This window comes from Ursus maritimus, unplaced genomic scaffold (genome assembly GCF_017311325.1).
Source record: "Ursus maritimus isolate PB19 unplaced genomic scaffold, ASM1731132v1 scaffold_1, whole genome shotgun sequence".
Taxonomy (NCBI): domain Eukaryota; kingdom Metazoa; phylum Chordata; class Mammalia; order Carnivora; family Ursidae; genus Ursus; species Ursus maritimus.
In genome coordinates, this window is record NW_024423343.1 from 34,308,172 (window position 1) to 34,332,725 (window position 24,554).

Genomic DNA, 24,554 nt, shown 5'->3' on the forward strand with positions numbered 1-24,554 from the left:
CAGACATAGCACTCCCTCCGGAGGACTCTCAATGAGTGGCTTGCAACCACAGATGCACAAAAGAAATATCTGGAGTTCTTCAAAAAAAAAAAAAACCAACCACCTATTCCTGAGTCCCCCTCAGACCAGTGGTGGCCACATCTCTGGTGGTGGTACCTCGGCAAAGCTCTAGGAGTTTTTAATTCTAGTGGACACACGTGTCCTGTGGTATGGAGAGAAGTAAATATTAATTTACAAGCACGATCTTTCAGTCAATGTTAAGTTATTCACAAAGAGAACAAATTTAAAAAACTCCAAGAGCACAGGAAAACCAGGCTTTTAGCATTAAATGGAAAGCAACGTATTAACCAAAAACCAGCTAAAGGTTTGGGGAATGCAGGGGGAGGGAGCGGGGAACCAACCCAGGAGGGAAGAATCTTGCTATGTGATAAACCTACAAGGAAAGAAAAATTGTCTTATTTGGACTCAAACAGAAGTCGTTCCAAGACTGTATGGTCCAAGATTTGTACATGATTTGGGCGCCCAAGGAGCAGCAAAGTGGGAATGTGGGACGCAGGGCTGTCTCACTTGTTCTGAAAGACCCCACTGGCAATTTCCCCTTTGGGAGGACTTCTCAGAAAAAGGACACAATGTTAAAGTGTCACAGGGCTGCTATCTGATGGGTGTGTAGGGCCACCCTGCGGACTGCCCTGGTGGTCTGTGTGTGGTTTGCGTGGCTACCACCGAAGCTCTCATGGCAGACGAGAGGCCCACTTTGGGAGTGGGATTTGAGGGATGCCAGAAGAAGATATACTTCATCTCAGAATAGCTTTTTCTGCAGCCTCAAATTCTCACTTGTAGGGTTATTCTTTTGGCTGACGTAGAGAGTCTCAACACTCTGTTAACATCTGTTAACTTAAGAATTAAATATGTCACGTTGGGAAGAAGGAATCACGGTCATCAAAAGGATGAGGTTGTTGGTGACACAAGAACGAGTGTCAGTTGTTACTAAGAAAAAAAGGCAAGTGATGTGGGGACCCAGTACAAGCTTCTCTTGTAGTGAGCCGTGTTGTGGGGAGGAGCCCCTGGCCCGTGGGGAGCACCTGTCCTTGCTGTGAGGGAGGACAATCCAAGGTGGAAAGAAAGAGGAGAGCAAGGGCGGGGGTTGGGGGGCGCGGGTAGGGCCTGGGACGCCTGACCTACTCCAAATTCTGCTGAAGTAAGATCTGGCGTCACTTCAGGAAAAAATAAACATGAGGTATAGGGACGCATGCTTGGACTGATTTCCCATCCCTACATGAAAGCAAAACAGCCTAAAAATATTGTCCCCTCCCAGCTTCCATTCTCTATGACTCTGTTACCTCATTCCCAGCACAAGCTCTACCCTCTGGCTCATTACCATCTTCCATTTCTTTAGGAGTGCTTTTAATTAGATGTTAAATTGACAATAGCACCTAGCAATTTTTATAGCTCGCTTTTGGAATACTCTTTCCCCCAACATATGGCACAGCTATCAAGTATTATTCTCCTTCCTTGATGTTTTTTGAATTTAATGTTTATTGTTCATTTTAAGCCTGCACCATCAACTTGGACACGCACACACACACATTTGTGATGAGAAGCTAGACTGGTCTGCACACAAAGCAATTAAATCTGGCAGCTAGGGTTCCAAAGGATGAATATTTTCCAGTTGTGGTAGGGGGCCAATCATACAGAAAGGAAACCAGCTGTTTCATGTTAGTTCCTGATGTGACTTTTCACACAGACACTCATGTTGCAAAATTTATTTTCTGTTAAGACCGTGTGAGAGCATCGTGTCAGCTTTGCTGCCTTCTTGAATCCCCAATTCTTTACGGAAAAATGAGAATGGTCTGTGTAATGGTCATTTAGCCTTATGTAACTGTGTCCTGGTTGCAGGCCAACTTTGAGCTGCTTCATGGTTTTCTTCAGTAACTGTACTGAACACAGCGTTCCTCACAGCCAGACTGGGTCGGAAAAGCACTGGGTTCGTTTCATTCAGATGCGTGCTCACTGGAGACGGGGCATGTGCAAGCAAGTGCTTTCTCCCAGCTTCTCCAAATCATCGTTGTTGTGAATCCCGGCAGGCTTTTCGAGAACTTGATCAGGCAGGATTCACCTCTGGAAGCTGGGTAGCAAAGTGAACGTTTACCCGAGAGTTTCTGTTCACTTCTAAGCTACCCGCGATGCCTGCTGAAGGCTCTGCTGAGGGTGCCGGGTGGTCCGCAGCAGGGAGCCAGGAGCCAGGAGAGCAATGTGGCCTGCGCACTGGGTGAGCTCACGTCTGTCTCCGGACCATCGCTCGTTTGGGAAATCTGCAGGGGACCTGTCCCACGTCTTCCGCATCTGGCTATGCTTCACAATGTAAGCCTGACGGTCTGACTCTATTAAATGAATGGCGCTGCATTCAAAATTTTCTCTAATGCCTGGAGTCCATGATTGCACCCCGAATAGGAAAGCTTCATTTCTGAAAACATGTAAGCTGCCTTCTTCAATTCTGTGACCTGTTATTTTTTAAGAGCAGCCCGAGCCCTAAAACTCGTCTGTTTCTCCCCCTCAGAAAATGAAAGGAAGACTTTATCCAAGTACATCAATCACCATGCTGGCTGGGCTGCAGCCTTGTGTGGAACAGAGAGGTAACGTTTTTCCTTTTGGCAGAAATGCCTGCTAATGGTTGATTAGAGAGAACTCCTTTTGTTTTATTTTTAAGTTAACATGTATGTAATTATTTTGGGATCATTTTTATCAAAGGTCAGATCGGAAAACAAGCGCTGGTGTTTATACATTTTGTAGCAACAGCTCATAAAAAATGGTTAATCTATATTTGTTCTTCTTCCATTTGGAGGAAAAGTGCCATTTGTTAGGAGGTGACTTGTAAACAGCAGCACTGCTTGGCAGAGCTCATTCAGAAGTGATCCTACCCATCAGTTTAAAACAAAATGTGACACACAAGCAGAGGAAAGATCCACAACTTCCCTGGGTGCTGACTTCCCTGGCCCCACACTTCCAGCTCTTGAGGAGTGAAACACTCAGAGAGTCTGGTATAAATCTCAGGATGTCTCGTGACCCATGTGGTGTTCATTTTACTAAGGAAATAAAAAAAAAAAGAGGACTCGAGCAGCTGGAGGAGAGAGGTAACTTGAGGTCAGTGCTACACTTTGTCAATTAGTGTGTGAGTCACTCGGAGGGAAGGTATCATACAGAGGCCCCAGAGGAAGAGTTTACTCTAAAATGCCACACAAAAGAATAAGACAGAGTGGTCTTCTCTGAGCAGTTAACTAATGCCTCCAGAGACTAGGAACCGACGACCCCCATGAGCCGAATCTGGCCCACTGCCTTTCTGCATTGCTCCGGCTGCTTTCGTGCCATAACAGTGGAGCTGGGCAGTTACAGAGACGCGGCAGACTGTAAAGCTCAAAATATTTACTAGCTGGCCCTTTATAGATCAAGTTTGCTGACTCTGGCTCTGGAGAACAGGCCTGGAAGCTGAGTGTGCTTATATATATATTAGGGTAACTTAAGGATAGAGTTAAAAAATCATAGAACTATAAGATTTAAAAACCAGTAATACTAGTAACGCCTTTCATTTGTATAACATCTTTATCTTCACTCTGTACTTTCAAACATACTCCTGCAGTTTACTTTGAACAATTAGTTTATCGTCTGATCAGATAGAGAAGAGTTCCACTAAGGTGGAGATGACATGACTGGGTGGAGGGGAAATGATTCCTCACTGAATGACCAGTGACAGAGACGGTTTTCTTTCAAGTCTCTGATATCTTATGCACATTGGGATCTTATATGTAGCAGATGGTTTAAAATTCAAGACTTTTAGATTGTGTGAAGTGTAATCCTTGGTTTTACACAGCTCTATAATCTGCTAAAAAGCACATCTGTGTCAAAGAAAGGACTTGGAAAGGAAAGCTACGCAGAACATGTGATGAAATTCTAGAATCATGGAGAGCCAATGAGATATAGAGAACACATGTGAGCCTGGGCACTGTGGATATGCTTTTCTTGTCTTTATATTTTTTCTCTTTAGCACCTTGATTTTCCTTCAGGAAACCACAGCTCTTCAACTCTCAGTTCATGGGATTCAGGTAGGGCTCACCTGACCACTGACTCTGTGGTGGGCACAGGGCCTTGGCTTGGCTAGTGGGAAGACTGTCTCTCTTGCCACAGTGACCGGTTTTAGGGACAGATACACGATCCAGCCCAGCCAGTGTGAATTAGCCCTTGGACTTTTGCTGGAACTGTCGGAGACAAAGCTCTCTGTCAGATCACAGGGACTAAGGATTATGTAAGCTGGGAGCTGCTAGGGGGTCATCTTTGCTACTACATGAAGAGATCATACCTAAGAATCAAGCCAAGAATAAGCAGAACCGGGAGATTGTGGGAGACGCTGAGATAGGAAAAGAAGGAGAGAAAGAGAAAAGGAGAAAGGGAGGCAGGGACAGAGAAACTGAATTCTCAGGACGCAAATTGGGCTTAGAACCAAATTTGCCTAAAGGAATCTTCTGGATTTTTCATGTACATTTTTCATGTAAATTATCCTTTGTCATTAACTAGTGTGACTTGGGTTTCTGTCACTTAAAACTGGAAAAGTCTTGATTGATACATGGAGAACTCTTTCTGATATTAACCTTTACCAGTAGATACTTCGTTTCAATTGTGCATGCGAGCAAATATAAAGGGCTCAAAGAAATGTCTCCCATCAACATCAGTGCAGAGCAGGGCTGGGCAGGGCCAAAACCACACCAGTGTACCATTTCTTAATTCCACTCTTCAAGAAACCCAAGAATGGGATTCTATCACTAAGCTTGCCTAAGATGTTTCTGAGTTTTGTTAAGGGAGTCATTCTCATTTTATAGTGATAAGGCTGGAAAATATTTCTTTCTCAGTAGCATTCATGATATTAGCCTTCCAGGGATTTGTCAAAAACACCATCTGTTGAAGTTGTGCTCTACATCATTCATACACTTTGGGGCCACCTTCAAACTCCAATGAATTACGTGTATTGGGTTTCTTCTTATTCAAACATTTCTCCTTCTTTTTTATCCCCAAGATAGAAGCCTCTGCCTGCAGGACTTAAAAAAATTTGCTGAGGAGTTGTTCTGTGATGTTTATGTATTAAATAAACAACATTTCCCATCAGATGCTTTTACCTGTAGGAACAGCTCAAGAGCCGTAAGTTTATAGTTTCTAAGTCGAATTACTCACCAGTTGTGTAATTCAGCAAAGGCAGCTTTGATCTTCTTCACTGAACTATCCACTTCTTCCTTGATCATGACACGATATCTCGTTAGAGACACAGTGCAGCGTTGCAAATCCTTCACTGATTTCTCAATGTTTGGGCCTAAAAGTAATGTCATGAAAAAAATGTTAAATTGAACACTTTATCTTTTTATACCTGAGCTAAACAACAACAAAAGCAGCTAACTCCCCTACCCCTAATAAAAAGAGAGAGATTTATCTTTTGTTTCTCAATGAGAAAACAAACAAACAAACAAGTTCTGTCAAGAAGGTATTTATGTGTTTATAACCCAGAGTTTCAGAAATCCACAGTGGGTGATTTGTGCGGCCCCTGAGACTGCTGTGATTTGACCAGTGGCTTCTGCGGGTGGCCCATTTTGGGCACGCATGCCTCCTTTGTGCTTTGGAAAGAGGCTCTGATCGTTATGTTCTATTACAAACTGCAGTTTCTTAGAATCTGATATGTCTGAAGACCATTTGTGCTGCTGGCTCTCACCACCCTGTGTGGTTAAAAGCCAGCAGGGCTTTTGGATGAGGAAAAGGACACGGAGATTGGGAGAGGTACAAATGAGCTCGAGAGAGGAGGGAGCATTGGTGCCAGGTACGCTGGCTCCAGCCTCATCAGCCCTGAGCCAGGCCTGTAATTAGAGCAGCAGCACTTAGAACTGCTCCATGGCTGCCAATCTCGCCTGATTTCCTGAAACCGTCACCATGGTACGCAGATAGGGCAGAGCAAATAGGCAAATTGTACTGATCCCAACAAGGCCATGTTTCTTAGAAGAAAGAAATCTCCCTCAAGAGAAGTAAGAAAGTCTATCAAACCAAAGCCAAGGAAATCAGATACAACAGAGGCTGAATGAGAAGAATATTATTTCATCCTCTGGGAATCAGAAAGGAAGTGATTCAGCCCCTTTCGTGTTTAATACCAGTTGTGTGTAAAGTATAGCAAAGCTCAAAAAATAATAAAAACATAGTGTGTCAAACATAAAACCCTCTTTCAGGGTTACATTGTCTGCAAGTTCTAACACAGAGCTGAATTTACATGAGGAAGGTCATATCTGAAGAAGACATATCAGCCTCTAGATTCTTCATTCAGTCCAAGTTAAGAACTTGTGTGCCAGGAAAACGTTCGGCATTCATATTACTGAAAAGGGCTCCCGCATTAACGTTTGCTTCATACAATATGAGGGTAGAAGGTATTCGTGGTGCAAATTTATCCATGCCTATGTAGAGAAGAATGACCACAGAGGGGCAGAGAAAGGGGATGTAATTCCTCTTCCACGTTCGAGACCTTTGATTAACATGGGAGGAATCACATCTACTTTTCGATCTATGTGGGTCACAGAAAGAAACGCAATTACGTGTGCATCTCTCTTCACTAGCAGCATCCTTTGGAACATTCTTTCATTCTGGCACTTCTCTGGGTGTGCAAAAGGTGTTGAATCATTTGTGCAAAAGAAATCACTTTACCTCTTTTCTTTGCCAACTCATCTGGCTTTATTTCAAGATGAGCTGCAGGGGTATTGGACTTAACAGGAGATGTTTTTGCCTTAGGCTTGCTTGGGTTACAAGGCTGCTCAGCTGACCACTGTAGGCCATCTGACCTCTCTGTTGTTCCATGTATAGGTTTGGGGTTCCCATCTAAGGATAGTTTCTGTTGCAGTGGTCTGTTGCCTTCTGTAAGAAAACACCAAATAATGACTGTGAAGTGATAAACTAAAAACACTGATGAGAAAGTGAAGGGGGAATGCCAAGATTTTTGTTTTTGTTTACATGTTGGCAATAATGCCCTTTGTTGCAAACTGCTTTAATAGAATCTCTAGAAGATTTGAGGATATCCTAGCAATAGAGCCTTGCACTGGGAGTTGGAAGACCTGGGTGGGCGTTTCGGCTCTGATAATTACTTATACGGTGGCCCTGGGCAAGCCACTTAACATCTCTGAGCCTTGGTTTCCTCACTCATAATGAAGGTTATTAGGAGATGAAGAGGTTTTTGGTTTTTTTCTTTCTCATTGAGTAAATGTGTAAGCATCTTTAAGTATGATTTCATATTGAGGCTATAAAAATGCAGCCTTCCTATTTCCAAGTGCTACATTAATGTCTTGTGGTATTTTATTCTGAATTAATGAAGGCAGAAGAGTGACTGGAGATAGGGCAAGAATGAAGTGACAACAGGTACTATAATCATTTCACTTAATTTATGGAGGGATTAAATCGGGAAACATAATATCTCTACTATATTTAAAATCTAGGGAGTCAAATTCTCTCCAGAGCTTTAATAGATGTGGCAATAAATTAGCAACACATTGCTCTCAGCATCTTTTAAAGGTACGTTTCTATTTAGTTATTGCTGGAGTGAATTAAATGGTACCTTAGTGGCCGGAAAAGGAAATGTATCACCCTTAACATCTTACTCACAACTAGAGAGAGCTTTGGGTGTAAAAAAAAGGGAAGCCAGAGTGCTTTTGAAGGCCAGGTTCTCGGAGAAAGCCGAGTGTAGCAGAGAGAGTGCAGATCTGGATGCAGGAGACCCATGTTCTGAGCTTCCCTGTGTCCTGGGTGAGCCTGTAAGAATGACTCCACTCTTCTGGCTGACTGTGGCTCACACTCAAACAGAGCACAAGGTCACCTCCGTGAATCCCAGCCCCTTCACGCCCTGCCTCACTTCTCTCTACTCCCACGGCACCTCATAAGACCTTACCACATTTATTTTAACACAAGGCTTAGTGTCTGCCCCTCTCCCCTGCCTTGAGGAGACTAGGACTCCCTTGAAGTCAAATACTGAAAACCGTGTCATTTTTGAAGCCCTAGCACTTGTGTTTGGCTCTGAATTAAAGCACCCTTAAAATGACTTCATAGGAAAAAGACACAACAAAACAAAGAACCTTTCCTAACACTTGCCACAAACATTATGGAGACTCTACTTGGAAGGTGCAAAAGACTATCATCTGGGTCCTAGTCAATTTGATTTTAGACATTTAAGAGAAGTGTACATTTGACTTTGGTTGAATCCACCATTCATAACTTATACATCAAGAAAGCACAGGGCGCCTGGGTGGCTGTCAGTCGAGCAATCGACTCTTGATTTCGGCTCAGGTCATGATCTCAGGGTCATGAGATCAAGCCCTGCATCAGGCTTTATGCTCTGTGGGGAGTCTGCTTGAATTCTCTCTCTCCCTCTCCCTCTGCCCCTCTCTGCCACACTCTCTCTCTCTAAAATAAATAAATAAATCTTAAAAAAAAAAAAAAGAAAGCACAGTATACATTTTATGGGCTGAATGATGAGTACTCTCTAAAGGGAAATTACAATACACGACAAAATGTTCAACAAAGGTAGTGAACAAATTAAGTGCTGAAAACAGCATTTCTTCCAGTGGTGAAACAGATTTAAATGGTAGTGCGCAATTTTATCTTTAGGTATACTAAAGTGGAACTTCAGTGCAGGGCAGTGGTTATCATGTTACAAATGTAAATTCCCAGACAACACCTCCAGGGATTCTGATTCAGCAGTGGGCCCAGGATTCTACTTGCCAGGTGATTCTGTTGGGGTGAAGATTGATGGCACCACCCACCTGAAGAAACTCTACTGCATAAGATGAAAAACTAATTTTTTGATGAGTATGTAAATGTTTTGTTAAAATAGTGATTAAGTACAGGCTGGCTCCAACTCACTCCCTTTATAAATCATAGTGAAGATTTGGCCTTGATGAAATATTATAAATTGAGAATCTAAAATACAACTCATTGTGCACAACATAGTAAATTAGTCTTATTCTTGAAAATAAGGGGATTTATATTATAGCTTAATGGAAATAATGATCTTAGAATGAAGGGAAAGCATTATTCTGTTGGATGCATAAGAAGTTTAAATGGAAGGCAAGCATTCAAATGAGCATGAGTTCATTAACCTAGAGCTGAAAATATTTTGTTTGTGTCTCAGAGAACTGGTATGTGAGCTACTGGTTCATTTCACCATTCATCCAACAAAAATTCATTGAGAAATATGAATAGCAGGGTTTTTTTTTAGGGTCCTGAAAAGCTGTCTTATTGGCGGAAATCACTGAACACTGGAAAGATCTGAAATTCTCAAAGATGGCTTGGATATATTTGCACATTGGCTGAACAGATCTGTCTCCAAATATAGTAAAACTCTGGGGCTCTTTCAGATGAAAGCTGGTGGTAAGTTATTCAGCTATAACAGAATTAGGTTCATCTTAACCACAAATCCTGATATTTCTAGCAACAGAATAATGGGGGTTCTTTCCTGGATAGTTATTTCCCTCTAACATTATGGCCAGAAGTACCATCAGTTCTCTATCTTTCTGGAATCTACTTATAAACTTCGAGAGACTGTAGCTGACTCAGAGTTGATTCCTATCTCTGTCCAATAAGGTGGCCACTAGATGTATATGGTTACACAACACTTGAAATGTGGCTTGACTAAATTGAGATGTGCTGTAAGTACAAAATACACACTGAGAGATTTGAAGCCTTAGTACAAAAAAAAAAAAAAGAATTAAAAATATTACTTTGATAATTTAAAAAATATTGACCATGTGTCAAAATAATGATATTTTGTGTATTTTAAGTTAGATAAAATATATTACCCAATGTAATTGACCTATTTCTTTTTACTTTTTAATGTGGCTACTAGAAATTTTATTTTATGTATTTATTTATTTTGCTACTAGAAATTTTAAAATTACATATGTAGCTCAAATTATATTTCTATTGGGTAGCATTAATATGAATCAGAAGGAGCATGAGATTATTTATCTAAAATCTGCCATCACTACTAATTTATATTCTAGACTAAGAGAGTACCAATTTAAGGGAAACCTTAAAATATCCCCTGCAATTTCTACATGAGAAAAATGGTGACAGAGTGATGTATGTCTTGTTCATCACCATATGCTTGCTGCCTAGTAAGCACATGATGAATCCTGAATGAATGAATGAATGAGCATTACTCTGGTACTTTCCATGCCTGGGGTCCTTCTAGTTATAGGGAGCCTAGTTTGATACGAGTCTCTGGTTGTGTCTTTATCCAATATTCATCAAATACTTGAATCAAGTAGTTACTTCTTGGAAAGAAAAGTTATCTCTGGAAACATCCAATCTGCCCAGATTTCAATAAATATTATATGCATTTTAATTTATATACATTTTAATTTAATCCTAAAAATGGCTTCTAGAAGCTTATATGTTTTGAATGTAACTATTACCCGAGCCTTCCCTTTATTAAAAATACTTGTCCAATCCCAACATAGGTGATATATACCTTCCTATCATTCTGATTTCTGATTCAATCTAACTCAACAGATAGATATAGAGTGCCCAGTACGTGCTAGCCCTGGCTTATTCATAGGAGATAAATGGGACATGGTCTCCCTGCCCTTAACAACTAATATGTAAAATATGAAAAAGTAACTTAAGACCATAGCAGTAAATCTGAGTTCACCTTTCCCCACTGAATTATGTTGGCATCATTGTTGAAAATCAATTGACTATATATGTGTGGTCTATTTTTGGACGACATTCTACTCCACTGATGTAGTTGTCTATCCTCACCCCTAACACCACACTGTCTTTTTTACTGTAACTATATAATGAGTCTTAATATCAGGTAATATATGTCCTCCAACTTTGCTCTTCTTTTTCAAGATTGTTTTGGCTAACTTAGGTCCTTTGAGTTTCAATATAAATTTAAGAATCAGCTTATTTCTACAAAAACAATCAGTGTATTTCTACAAAAAATCTGATGGGATTTTGATTGGGCTTGAGTTGAATCTATAAGTCAATTTGGAGATATTTAGTATCTTAACAATACTGCATCTTTTGATCTTTGAACATGATACATTATGCCATTTATTTAGCTTTTCTTTAATTGGTCTCAGCATTGTTTAACAGTTCTTAGTGTCCTGTGCCTCTTTAATTAAATTTATTCCTGGGTATTTTAGATGTCTTAGGCTATTGTATATAATATTTTAAAAAACTTTTTTTCCCAATTGTTGGCTGCTAGAATGCAAAAATACAACTGATATTTTATATATCAAACTTTATACTTAGTTACCTTGCTAATTTCTTAATGAGTTTTTTTTTTCTTTTGTAGGTTTCTTAAAATTTTCTATATAGGCAATAATTACATCTGTAAATGCAGTTTAGTGTCTTTCTTTCCAGTCTGTCCTTGCCTTATTAAAGGCAAGGAACCCTAGTACAATGCATAATAGGTGTCCCTGCATTGTTCTTGATCTTAGGGAAACTGTATCCAATATTTATTATTAAATATGATATTAACTGTAGAGCAGATTCTTCATATGTTTATTAGGAAATTCTCTTATATTCCTAGTTTTCTGGGAATTTTTATTATTTTGCCAAGTGATCTTATTTTGTCTCACTTATTGAGATGATATTATTTTTCTTCTTTATTTTATTAATATACCAAATTACATGGATCAGTTTTTACATGGTAAGCCAACGTTGCATTCTTGGGAAAGAGCACACTTGGTCATAGTGCATTATCTTTTTTATATATTGCTTACTTCAACTTGCTAATATTTTGTTGAAGATTTTGCTTCTTCATTCATGAGCAATATTGTTCTGCTTCTAATGACTAATCTTTCTCTTCATTATAGGTCACATTTGATTGCTTCTTGTGTGGATTTATTTTACACAGCAAAACATAAACTGTGGGGGTTGTTTTTTGTTAACAGTACCAAAGAAAACAAATCTTCCTCTTGGGAGAAATACAGGACTAGGATTCAAAGATTTTCATTATATATGTACAGTCATATATGTGTTCAGACTTGAAAGTTTCTGAAAACTCTTTTTTCTTGTTAGATTTTACTTTTCAGTGAAAGCTTTATGTATTTATAAGTAGAATGAAGGAAGTATACCTGGAATTCAAATCTAAGTTTAGGAAATGTGTTATACATAAGAGTAGATCTAAAAAAATTATTTTAACCCATTCAGATCCTACTATACACAGTAAAGCACAGTCTCCTATACACACTAAAGCAGTTGTCTGATGATGATGAACACAGTATTATAAAGTAGTTCTACTTAGAAAAAACTGAAAAAGAAACAAAGTGTAATTTTGTTACTATAAAATTATGCCTAAAATTGCCAATGTCTTTATTACTGAAAGCATGTTAACATTCACTTAAAAGGAATTAAGTCAATATGTTAGTGTTTTATGATAACTGATAATAATAGTTCTTTGATCATAATCTTAGCGTTCTTAAATATTCACAAAAAGAGAAATGCAAATGGAAATGAAACACCTTAAAAGTGTTCCATTGCCCTACTAATCAGTTTTACAAATAAAAACAATGAGATTAGTACACTCTTTCTGGACAGCAATATATTAAGAATTTCAAAAATATTCATACTCTTTGAAACCCAAAATTTCATTTCTAAGAAAACATGCCAAGGAAATCATTATAGTTGTTTATAAAGATTTATATATAAGAAATGTTCACTATAGCATTATTTACAAAAGCAAACAAATGGAAATAATCCACATGGACAATAGTTTGGGAATAATCAAAGAGAAGTATGTCAAATTCATAAGAACACAATGTGGCCACTAAATCATGTTTTTAAAGAAATGAGGTAATGTTATAACGTCATGTTAAGTAAAAAGAATACAATACCATATGATATTTGTTTTTTAAAGTCCTCTATATCTGTGGAGTTAAGAAATTCTCAAATGAAATTTAACAGTGGTTGTTTCTCAGAGGTAGGATTTTTTCCCCTTAAACCTTACTTCATTTTTCAAATTTCTTCATTAGTATAAATTTCTTTTAAAACCAGAAATACAACATTCATAATTGTCTTTAAAACGCAACATAGTGACTTTACGAAATTTAACCTACACTTCTTTACATATTCTATCACTAATACTTCAACAGAGAAAGGCTCGTTCATCTGAGTGCCTCTCATGTCCAGTTACTGTTTTAGGCACCAGAACTACAATGGTGATCAAAGACAGATGTGCTCTCAGTCTTTCCAGAACTTGCTGGGTATTACGAAGACATATAAATCAAACCACCACACAAACAAATGTAGAATTACAACTGTGATAAGTGTTATGGAAGAAAAGTGTAGTGTTCTGAAATCTGTCATGGGCATAGCTGACTTGGTGATAGCAAGAGTAATTCCCCAAGCATCACCCCCGGTCACGGGAAATCCCGTGAACTAATCAGGTAAGGAGGCAGCAAAGTGCAGTCCAGGCAGAGATGACTTTTGAGGCAGGAAGAAGCACCGTGTGCCAGTTATCAAGTTATTGTCTCGGCTCAAATCTCCCCTTCTTTGCCTTACTTTGTGGTACTGGAGCTGGCCCTGCAAACGATTCTCTTTTGTCAGCTAGCAGAATGTCAGCTTTATCAGGAGCATGGCTAAGAGGGCAGGCATGCTCTTCTCTTCCAGTTCTGGTTCTTTATTATGCTTACTCATTACAGGAGCCAGTGGCCTGCGCAGAGGAGCTCCAGTCGGCACCCCTGCCGTGTTCCCTGCGTCCTGGGGCTCTGAGCAGTGCCAGTCTCCCTCCACCCTCTGGCAATGGTAAAGTTCTACAGAACAGCCCAGTCCATGCTCTGCACGTTTTTGTTGTTGTTGCTGTTTTGCCACCATAAGGCTGCATGTTCCTCGGATGGCCACATACCTTTGGCAGGATCAGAATCTCAGTCTTGGATTGGACGACTCTCTTTATTGTCCAGCCTTCCTATAGATAGTAACTACTTTCTTGCGTGACTACATCCCTTAGAGTCCTCGTTTATCCTTTTTAGTAATTAACCACTTCCTGGTATTTCTAGTGTTTTAGTAATTCTCTGTATTACGTCCCACCCATTCAAATAAACTGTGTGGCTTCTGTCTCCAGACTTGAACCTGACTGATACACGCAGCCAGCATGAAGGACCGAGAGGGGACCAGGATGGCTAGAGTAGGGAGAGCAAGAAAGAGTAGGCCAGATAGTGAGGCTGGAGCCACACACAGGGGCCAGACCGCGCTGAGCCTGCAAGCCACCGTGAGACTTTTGGTTTTTATCTTAAGAGTTCAGAGTTGTATTTTTGAAAAGATTTCAGGATACAGAATGACTTAGAGGGGAACAATGTAAATGCTAGGAGATTAATCAGTGGACCCCTATAGCAACACAGGCAAGAGAGGATGATGGCTTTCATGGGAAGGCACAGGTAGAGAGAGACAGTGAGAATTGGATGGATTCTAGGAATATTTGGAAAAGAAAATTGACAGGACTTGCTGATGGACTGGATGTGGGAGGTGAGAGAGGGGAAGACATCGAGACTGATGCCTAGATTTCTAGCTTGCACATCAAACAGATAGTAGTACACTAAGATCAGGAACACTAAAAGAAAGCTGAGACTGGGAGGCAGATCATGAGTTTGCTCTAAGCACGTTGTTGAAGTGCTTTGAACTGTTAAAGCGAAAATGTCAAGTAAGAGCCTGGAAAACAAGAGAGTTGTCTGGACTGGGAAGATGAATTTGTGAGCCAGCTCACATAATTAAAACTCGGGCATGGTTGAAATGATCTAAGAAGATGCTATGGTTTTATATGAGAAAGGACTTGGAACAAATCAAGCCTTGACAAGCTTCACCGGTTAATAGGCAAGTAGAGAAGAGTGACCCTCAAAGGAAACAAAGGAGCAATGAAGATGGAGGGGAAATCAGGAGGGTGTCATGTCATAGGCACCAAAAAGAAGGGACAGAGTAGTTAAGGACAGAGTGATCAACAGAACTGAATGTTGCCGGAAGAAAAAAAAAGATAAAGGATTGAAAAATGCCTGCTAGATGCAATACATGGAGGCCATTGATAAACTTAGTGGGAGCAATGTCTTTGGAATGATGGGACTGTGAGCCATAATGGATAGATTGATAAGTGAGAGACAGAGGTGAAGAAATAGAGACAGTGAGTAAAGATAATTCTTGCAGATGTTACAGAATAATGGCCTAGTGATGAAGCCCCAAGAAAACTCTTCACATGACAGTGATGGTGCCCCTGGATTTGCATGTCCCATCATTCTTCTGTCACTGCTCGACAGGGGAATGAACAGCAAGTCAGAGCAACCCGTAACTTTGAAAGAGAGACCCAAACAGACAGGTTTATTTCAAAGACAGTGTCAGTCAGTTCTGCCTTTTCATAGCTTCTTTATCAAAGACAGATGGACCTTATTATTTCAAGTCCTATGAAACTTGATCAGTTCAGTGGGCATAAGGCTGGTAACTTTCAGATTGGAAAGAAACCTTTTAGTTTTATTTACATGACCTTTCAAGGTCTCATATGTCATTAATACCTTTACAGGTTTATTTATATTAAAAGATAATAGATAATAGGGGCGCCGGGGTGGCTCAGTGGGTTAAGTGTCTGCCTTTGGCTCAGGTCACGATCCCAGGGTCTTGGGATCGAGTCCCGCATCGGGTTCCTTACTCAACAGGGAGACTGCTTCTCCCTCTCCCTCTGGCCCTTCTTCCTCTCATGCTCTCTCTGTCTCTCTGTTTCTCCCTCTCTCTCAAACAGATAAATAAAATCTTTAAGAAAAATATAATAGATAAGAAAGTCAATGAGTTAAGCTGTCAATGACACAGGTGGGCAGGTTCCCTTCATTGTTTCACTGACTATTTCACTGCAAAACAGACTCAATCCTCATTGCATTTTGATAGAGTCATTTAAGTCTTTGTTCAAAAATTAAAAAAAAATTTTTTTGGAAGGTCTTTTGTTCTTTGCAAGGAGTGCATTCCATTTAATTAAGTCTGTTTGTAACGGAAATCACATAACAAGGTACGGGTGGGAAGTTATGAAGGTAACTCAGCTCTTCAGAGATGAGAAGCTCTGTGTTTCTGCTATAGGCTTGCAGCAAAGTCGTTTTCACATGAGAAGGAGAATGGAGACAGCTCTGGATTTCACTCTACCCAGGTGACAGAAAAATACTCGAGGGGTTGTGCATTTCCTGTGCCCTTGTGTCACTACATCCCGTGTGTCTGTCTCTTTCTGCTTTCTCGTTACGCAGAGAAGGGAAGCAGCGGTCCCAGTCACGGCAGATGCAGTCGTAGGCCTCCCCTGGCTACCCGAACAGTTGGGACATAGTACTGCTGGGAGCGGACGTGGAGACTGAACAACACACAACTAGACACAGGAGCTAACCCTAGGTATTTAGACGCTCAAATAATAATTAAGGAGGACTGATAATCATGATAAATGTGCTTTAAAATGTAAACTTGCAAAATGTATGTACTTATAACAAGTACATAATATCAGTTGTACAGATTAATAAAGTATGGTATCTTTAATTAAAAAAAAAATAGGGGTGCCTGGGTGGCGCAGTTGTTAAGCGTCTGCCTTCAGCTCAGGGCATGATCCCAGCGTTATGGGATCGAGCCCCACATCAGGCTCCTCCGCTATGAGCCTGCTTCTTCCTCTCCCACTCCCCCTGCTTGTGTTCCCTCTCTCGCTGGCTGTCTCTATCTCTGTTAAATAAATAAATAAAATCTTTAAAAAAAATAGTAAAAACCTATGGTTAGAACTCTGCAAAGGTTTCAGCTCAAGTCCTTAATTAAGGTTTAAATAAAACATGGGCTGCTCAGGCCACTGTAAGCTGGCATGAGAGAATCTGCTTCGGGGCATCTGGGCCTCGGCCCCACTGTCTCCTCTTCAATCACTCACCTGACATTATGGCCTGATCTCACATTGTGGCGCACGCCCTCGACCCCTGCCCTGGTCTCTCTCCCACTCACTGTCTTCACAACATTTATTATAATCTAGAATTCTCTTGGTAGCTTGGTGTGTTCTGGTTTATTATGTTCTCTCTTCTCCTCACCTTCAAAAATATACACGAACTCCGTGAGGGCAGGAACTTGTCTGGTTTACTTGCTCTAGAAGAATTCCTGGCACGAGTCAGGATGCTTAAAAACGTTCACTAGGTGGATAAATGATTTGTGGGTTCACTCCATGCCAGATGCTGTGCTAATCACTTCCTGCTTACCACTGTCTTGTAAAGTGGAGTTATATTTTCTATTTTGCAGGTGAGGACACTGAGACGCAGAGTGGTTAACCTGTCCAGGTCACACACCTAGTAAGTGACGAGGCCAAGACGTGAATCCAAACACCCCTAATGCTAAAGCCTGGTTCTTCGCTACAATATTATATTGCTTCCATTTGAGAGCTGGCACTGCTGAAATCCTGGAATATACACATTTGGCTTTACTATTAAAGTTCTAGGCCAGCTGCTTTCATCTTGTTGATCTTTTCTAATCCTCTGGTCCAATACAGGGCTTAGAGAAGCTGGGGAGATAATCTTGAGGCTAGGATCAACAGCAGCATAAAAAAAAATTGTTTGGAAATCCTATAGGGAACCTCACACCATAACAATACTGTGAAATAGTCTGGTGAGGTGTGTGTGTGTGTGTGTGTGTGCGTGTGTGTTTAACAAGAAGCACAAATGAGAGACAAGCAGCCATCATTCTAAAATAGTAGGACCCTTTCTCTCACATTTGGTTCAGTTCACTCTGAGAATGGGAAAGCAGGTCTGTGCCAGGGCCAGGCCAAAACAGAGACTCTGTATCGTCAAGGCAAAATGACAGGGCTGCTCCTGTTCTATGATACAGAGCAGACTGTGAAGTCTGGCTTGTGGAGGTCAGTGAACACAGCATGGGGCCTTCTGTTTGAGCCAGGTAACAAGTAACAGAGGAGCTGGCCTCCCAGGATGCTTCACAAGATGCGGGGACATAAAGGAAGCCTGCTGGCGGCAAGACGGGCTGAAGCCAAGGAAAACCCCGCCCCAAAGTTTATCTCAATGGAGCCAATTGGTGGGCCACAGTCCTGCCTGCTCCTTTCCTATTCAATGGGAATTGCATCCAGTGGGAGGAAGACAACACAGAAATCTGAATTCCTATTTGGGCCTACACAGTGATAGGCACCTAAATATTTCAGCAATCAGAGCCTTAGGAAAAGGAGAGCAGGAAGAATACTTAGGAAAATTGAACCCTAAAGGCATAATGTGCTTTAGACATTTAGATGGGCCTTAGGATTAAAAATGATCCTCGGCATTACTTTTGGTAAAAATAAATCTTAGTCTACTCCTTGTCTGACTTTGTACTTGGACGCAGAATGATCTTGATTGGATTATGTAAAAGATCTAATTTGAGCTGTTATTAAAAATTCTGAAATACAGAAAAAACTACTCCACGGCTTAAAGAAGTAATTTTGTACTAAGTTTAAATCAAACTCCCAAACTTCTAAGCCACAGGCTGACAGGCAGCATTGTCCCACTCGACAGTGCTATATTTACAGCCTGAAACGATGATGCTTTTGGTGGTGATTTTTCATGTAGGAAGTCACACTAACACCCCTGAACCACCTGCATATATCTTAAAGCTAACTTTTCCCCTACCAGAAAATGATTCTGTTTAAATTTTTTTAAAAAGAGAGATCTTGAATGTCAAGGTGTTATAAAAAGATAAAACACACGTTGCACATGTTCACAGCCTGCTGCCCAGCTGGGCATCCGGGGCAAGCTTCCTTGAGCCAGTTTCATTATTGGAAAGATTGATAAATGCTCCACTGCAGGCAGACTGGAGATTTCTTTTACGCTCATACTTGGAACCCACTCAAGTACAGAATATCATTATATGGCTTTGTTATGATTTCTTTTTCCTAATTTTTCAATTATACATCTTTTAGGAGTCAGGGAGCCCATGGTTTCAGCAGCAACTCTCCAATGCGTGCATTAAATTGCACAGATCTGAGTCAGGCTTTTGCAAGGTAATAAGAGTTACCCCAGGGGTGTGGGTTCTCTTCTTGTCTTCTCAACCCAGGGTGGGGGGGGTATGGTCCGGCTTCCTCAGCAATTCAGTGAGGGGATGGGGTTAAAGGATCATTGTCATCCTTTCCAGTTCTTTGGCTCCGCTCAAAATGGGGTGCAGAAAGTCCAAGACCTAACAGTCAGCTGTGAAATACCTGTTAGAGGCCTCGGGATTGCCGATGGATCAGACAAGCATTTCAAAGCCATTTCCCTGTTTTGATACCACCTTCCTGATACACTTTCACTATCTTTGCGAAGGAAAACCTAACTAGTTACAAACTCATTTTTAAATGTATGATCATAGCACATGAGCTGCTGATGAAATTAATGGTCAGCCAGGAGGACTCCCTTCCTTTTGCAAAAATCTCTAACGACCTTCCATTATCATCATTTACTCTTTAATAGGAAAATTGACGTGAGGCATAGATTTGTACCGAACCAGTAACATTAACAAATAATACGATGTACTTCAATGCCTTCGTGCTGAACGTAACAAAACCAAAAGGACCCTGGGATGGCTCTTTGTGCAATAAAGGAGACTTCACTGAAAGTTTCATGTTAGAGTCGACAAAAGCCTCCTTGTACAGAGAATGCCTCTAGTGGGTACTTAACTTTCAAGGCAGCTAGCCACTGGGAAGTGAGGCGCTTCAATATTGAATTTGTCCTAATGTCATATACTTGATAGAGTTACCGAAACCGTTTTAGAAAGAAGGTATAAATTATAAGTAAATGAATGAATAGACGTACTAGGCTTTTAGTCTATGACTGATACCAAAACGGCAACTTGAGTAATTAGATTCTGAAAGTAATTCATGTGAAAGCAATAACAAGCAAGCTTGGGAATCTGCCACTCAATTATTTAATTTCTTTCTCCTGCCCTTACTACAAATCAAAACATTCTCAAAATTGTAGGCATGGTAAAAATTGAATTAAAAAATTCCTGAAAAATTTAGATTCTAAATGGAAATAAGCTGTTTTTGTTGTTTGTCTGGTTTGAAGGAAGCACTGTGCAGTAAGGATCATCTGAATTACCTCACTCACTATCAGCCGAGTTGGTAGGTAATGTGTTTGTGGAAGAAAATCAGTGCTTGGTGAGCAAGCTAAAAACTTACTAGCATGTTGTACGGCATGTGAGTTATTTAGTGCTTCCTCACTGGAGCCCTGGTTTGGTACATGTCACCATGAGATGTTCTGTTTGCATTTGTCTCCTCTGCCGGACTGAATTCTTCCCAGGCAGGCCCCTCTTGCTCATTTTTGGCTGATCAGAGGCTAGCACTGCCTCACAGACTGCACACCTGTGGTACAAGAGGGGTGGAGTCCAGTTCTTTCTACTTCTTTTTAACCCTCCAAATCCCCTCTACCACCTCAAGGCTATGGGTCCTTCAGTAACCATGACTCCCACGAAACCTCCCTGGATCACTCACAGATGCAGCACCTTTCTTCCCCGAACTGTAAACTCGGCCTTCTCTTCAAGAATAACAGAAAGCGATTCCCTCAGGGCCTCAACTGTACCGTATCCTCTGTGAACTTACTGTGGCATAACGGCACAGTGCTTAGCATGTATGAGGAGCTCGGGGAATCACTGAGTCAATCAATGCAGGATTTTATAACTAGAAGAAGGTCTGCGGGAATTACCTGGTGGTGTGGTCCTTGCTAGCGGATCTGCCAGGCATTTTGAATTTGGAGGCATTTTGAAAAACCGATGGGACATTTTAAAAAAATCTGTGTGGGGGGGAGGGGCCTACACCTATAGTTAGGTGACTTACAATCACAGGAATCCTGCACAACAAAGAATCGCCCTGTGTCCCTAACTTTCTCAGGTCCTCTTGGACACTTTACATATAAACACAAAGTATTTTTTTGTACAATTCTCCTATGATTTCCAGGATTTAATATGGGGTAAATTAAGAAAAGACTGCATTTTATGGTGTTCGGAACTGACCAAAAGCTTTGTACCATTTGGAAAATCGCACAGAAGACACGTGGGGTCATGGTATCTGACTTGATAACCAGCGCCCCTGCACCAGCCTGTGTTTGTAGTAGCGGCTTTCAGAGTGATTCTAGGTCTATATACAAACATACTTATTTAGCTCTTGCTTCACGTGTCAAATATAGAAAAAAAACCCAAAAACAAAAACAGTGTTTACAATGTCCTGTTGACCACTGTTTTCTCTTAAGTGCAAAGTGATTTCATTATAAGTGGGTGTGAATATCTGACCATTTTATAAGGGTTTCTAGTTTAGTTGTTCCAGATTTCTTCTATTTTTTGTTTTACTGGAATTCTGTTTCTAGATAGACTATGCTATCTCTGATTTTTATTTTAGGATTTGTTATAAAAGTGGAACATTTGGTTAGATAGTGTTGAGACCACTGATCTAGTACATTCTGGTATAGTTTCCTTATTTTATAGAAAGGAAATGGGACACTAGAGATGAAATGATGCACGCAAGGTCATACATTTAACTAAAAAGTAGCCTTTTGTAGACTAATTAAGATAAAGCTATGGCACAAATAATTAACATTCCCGATTCTAACACCCTGAAAGATTACATTCTGTCACATAATACAAAATACCAGGAGTTAAAATAATTTGATCTACCCTTTAATAACATTTGCTGTTATCACCAATTATTCCTTCCTTATCCCAGCAAAGGCATCCTGAAAGAAAATGTCTTTTAACTGGGATTTATGTTTCCCTGATTATCCTAATACAGACTAGAACTACGTTCTTTGGACAAAATTGTCCTCTCAGTGCAGGGCTACACTGAGCTTCCTCCTTCGGCCCTGTAACGTCCCCCCAACCCTGTTCCTGTGGGAAGAAGTTTGAGTCCTTGTTGGAAGGAAGACCCTTCTCTTCCAATAGTATCAGTAGTGGCTACCCCTGCCTCTGTGGGTTCCCTTCTGCCTCCTTCTCTTTTATGTCTTCCTAGCAACTTTATATAAGAATTACTGACCTGTGACCCCACGGAGTGCCTTTGAAGGTTCCTCGAGTATTGAGATCTTTTTCTCACGCGGGATAAGGATTGGCTTTTCACTGGCAGAATCTGTGGACGAGTTGTCTTTCTCACAGCCGTTCACGTGGCCGTTTTGTATCTGGGGTGGCAGTGGCTGCAAGGGCCCCGCTTCAGGCCTCTCTGCCTTGTCCTTAGCATCTTTGTTGCCTTGATGCTGCTTGGACTTGCTTCTTTTTCTTTTGTTGTTCTAGAATGAGAAACAAATGAGAAGTTAATATTATTCGGCTCAGACCCTTGCGATAGAAGGTGAACCTGAGAGATCAAAATGAAGTGTGCTATCTTATTTGTTTCCTGGCCCTTCTGACAGAATGGGGGAAAACACCTACATCTTTATTGACCACCCACATGAATGGAAGTATCCTTTTTCTCACAGTAAGTTGGGTAAACTTTTATCTCATGAACACAGTGAACAAAAGATGTTCCATTAAAAGGGAAAAAAAGCAGGGAATGGCTTAAAAGCTAAAATATTATTTGAGCAAATACGCCCTACCCTATGTGTATAAAGGGTAATATAGTAAAATCTTACGAGAGCTGCTTTGAAAGAACTTGAATTCAGATATTGTGCTACTGGAGAAGAGCTCACGTTTCTTAAAGAGGTGATGGTGTGGGGCTCCGGAGGCAAGGAGGACTCTAGGGTGCTGATCCTTTGAGGGATGACAGGAGCTTGAGTAGGAGAATCGGTATGAAAAAGCCCACAAGGCCTTGCAAAATGAGGAAGTAGAAGGCAGGTCCCAAAGTCCAGGCTGGGTCTCTGAGATAGGCACCTATCAACCAGGAGATTCCGGGGAGTGCTGCCCCCGTGCGTGGAGTGCACGGCAGCCACAGGACACATAATCATCCCCAGGAATATTTCAGCTGGAGCACACAACTGCTATAAAGTCATGCCAAACTGATCTGCGTCCCCCTGGATTTGGACTGTGCAGCTGGAATCCTGGACCTCTCAGCTGCTAGTCAAACAGTATTACAAGGCTTCACTTTATTTACTTGGAAATAACACAACCCTGCAATTAAGACCATTAAAATTTTTTTGGACCCCGATGATTACAATATGGCAGGGTTTTACTATACCTCTCCTAAAATGCCCTAGTGGTCAATACATAATAATATACAGGAAATTAGGGGCGCCTGGGTGGCACAGCGGTTAAGCGTCTGCCTTCGGCTCAGGGCGTGATCCCGGCGTTATGGGATCGAGCCCCACATCAGGCTCCTCTGCTATGAGCCTGCTTCTTCCTCTCCCACTCCCCCTGCTTGTGTTCCCTCTCTCGCTGGCTGTCTCTATCTCTGTCGAATAAATAAATAAAATCTTTAAAAAAAAATACACAGGAAATTAAGAAGATGTGCCCAATGATGTTGTACGCTTTCCTGGACTTTGGTTCTGTACCCACAGGGTGCTCCATGTAGTTAACATGCAGGATGGTGCAGGCCTTGGCCAATCACCACAGACGCCTGGCCCATCAGCCCAGACCCCGTCCCTCCCGCTGCAGCAGCGAGTTCCCGCTGAACATCAGCCTGGCTTTGTTCTCCAACACATTTGAAAAGAAAAAAATAAAAGGAAACTGTTTTCTCTTAATTCTCCTCCCCACTCCCTTTCTTTCCCTTTGAAACCACAATCACACCCCCGAGTAGTGCTCTTCGAGATGAGAGAAGCCATTCACAGGGTGAAGGGAAGGGCTGGTGGCGTAGATTCCCACACAAGCTCCGTGTCTGCTCGGCTGGGGAGACCATTTTCTCAATGAACCTCTAAGATGGTAGTGAGTTGGGTCTGCAGCTGTTGTCTGCTTCTTTTTTTCACATCAGAGAAACTTGATACCCAAACCACACATCTGAAATTTTTCCATGGACGTGTAAATATTGCCTCTCAATCACTTGCAAATCATCTTCATCTGGCACAGATGTCAGGCAAGCCACGAGTCAAGCTAAGCAGAGACTGTCAAAGAGGGTGACGCACAAAGGTAAAAAAAAAAAATCTGGTAATTCTCCCTATTCCTATAAAACTAGGGGGCGAAAGAAAGGAAGGGTAATTTCAGTCGCCTCAGGATTTTATGAAAGTAACGCTGCATTTTGTTTGCTTAAAACCCGTTTTTCAGGCCTGTGATCTTCCTTCCACAGGGAGGGGTAGACTGAACTATTATATTGTAGGATATCCAAAACACAAGGGCTGGCTGGGAAATAATGGGGATGGGTGGAGCAGTTACTTTGAAAGGAGAATCAGACTTTTTGTGAAAGTCATGAAACAGGTTGCCGGCCGAGAACAAGGGTGGTGCACCTTGTGGGAGCTAGCGTGCTCCACAGACGCTCACGAGGTCAGGCAGGCACGTGGGGGAAGCAGAGGGCCACGGGGTTCACAGGCACACCTCGCATGCGCCCAGAAGCCCAACTCTTTGTGACTAGCCAAGAAAGCAAAATGATTCGAATGGGGCAGAGTAAAATCTCCGTCTCTCTGTCCTCAAAGAGCAGTTTGCCAGGATTGTTA

General features: G+C 41.2%; 1 protein-coding gene and 1 long non-coding RNA gene across 6 annotated transcripts in view; one reads left to right on the plus strand and one right to left on the minus strand.

Annotated features, from left to right (window-relative positions):
- SPATS2L (spermatogenesis associated serine rich 2 like) overlaps positions 1 to 24,554 on the minus strand; it is a 160,325-nt gene that overhangs the window by 30,199 nt on the left and 105,572 nt on the right. For 4 of the 5 annotated variants that reach the window (XM_040642255.1, XM_008687323.2, XM_040642269.1 and 1 more), the window contains 3 exons: positions 22,022 to 22,268; positions 6,721 to 6,927; positions 5,218 to 5,353 (listed from right to left, as the gene is read on the minus strand). In XM_040642255.1, coding sequence (XP_040498189.1) covers positions 5,218 to 5,353; positions 6,721 to 6,927; positions 22,022 to 22,268 — 590 coding nt within the window. The remainder of the gene's footprint in view (positions 1 to 5,217; positions 5,354 to 6,720; positions 6,928 to 22,021; positions 22,269 to 24,554) is intronic. The other variant, XM_040642267.1, reaches the window with a different exon arrangement.
- Positions 1,528 to 24,042, plus strand: LOC103659726. The gene is made up of 5 exons (XR_567602.2): positions 1,528 to 2,633; positions 16,278 to 16,416; positions 17,290 to 17,339; positions 22,273 to 22,453; positions 23,879 to 24,042. It is a non-coding gene; the product is annotated as an uncharacterized LOC103659726 (long non-coding RNA).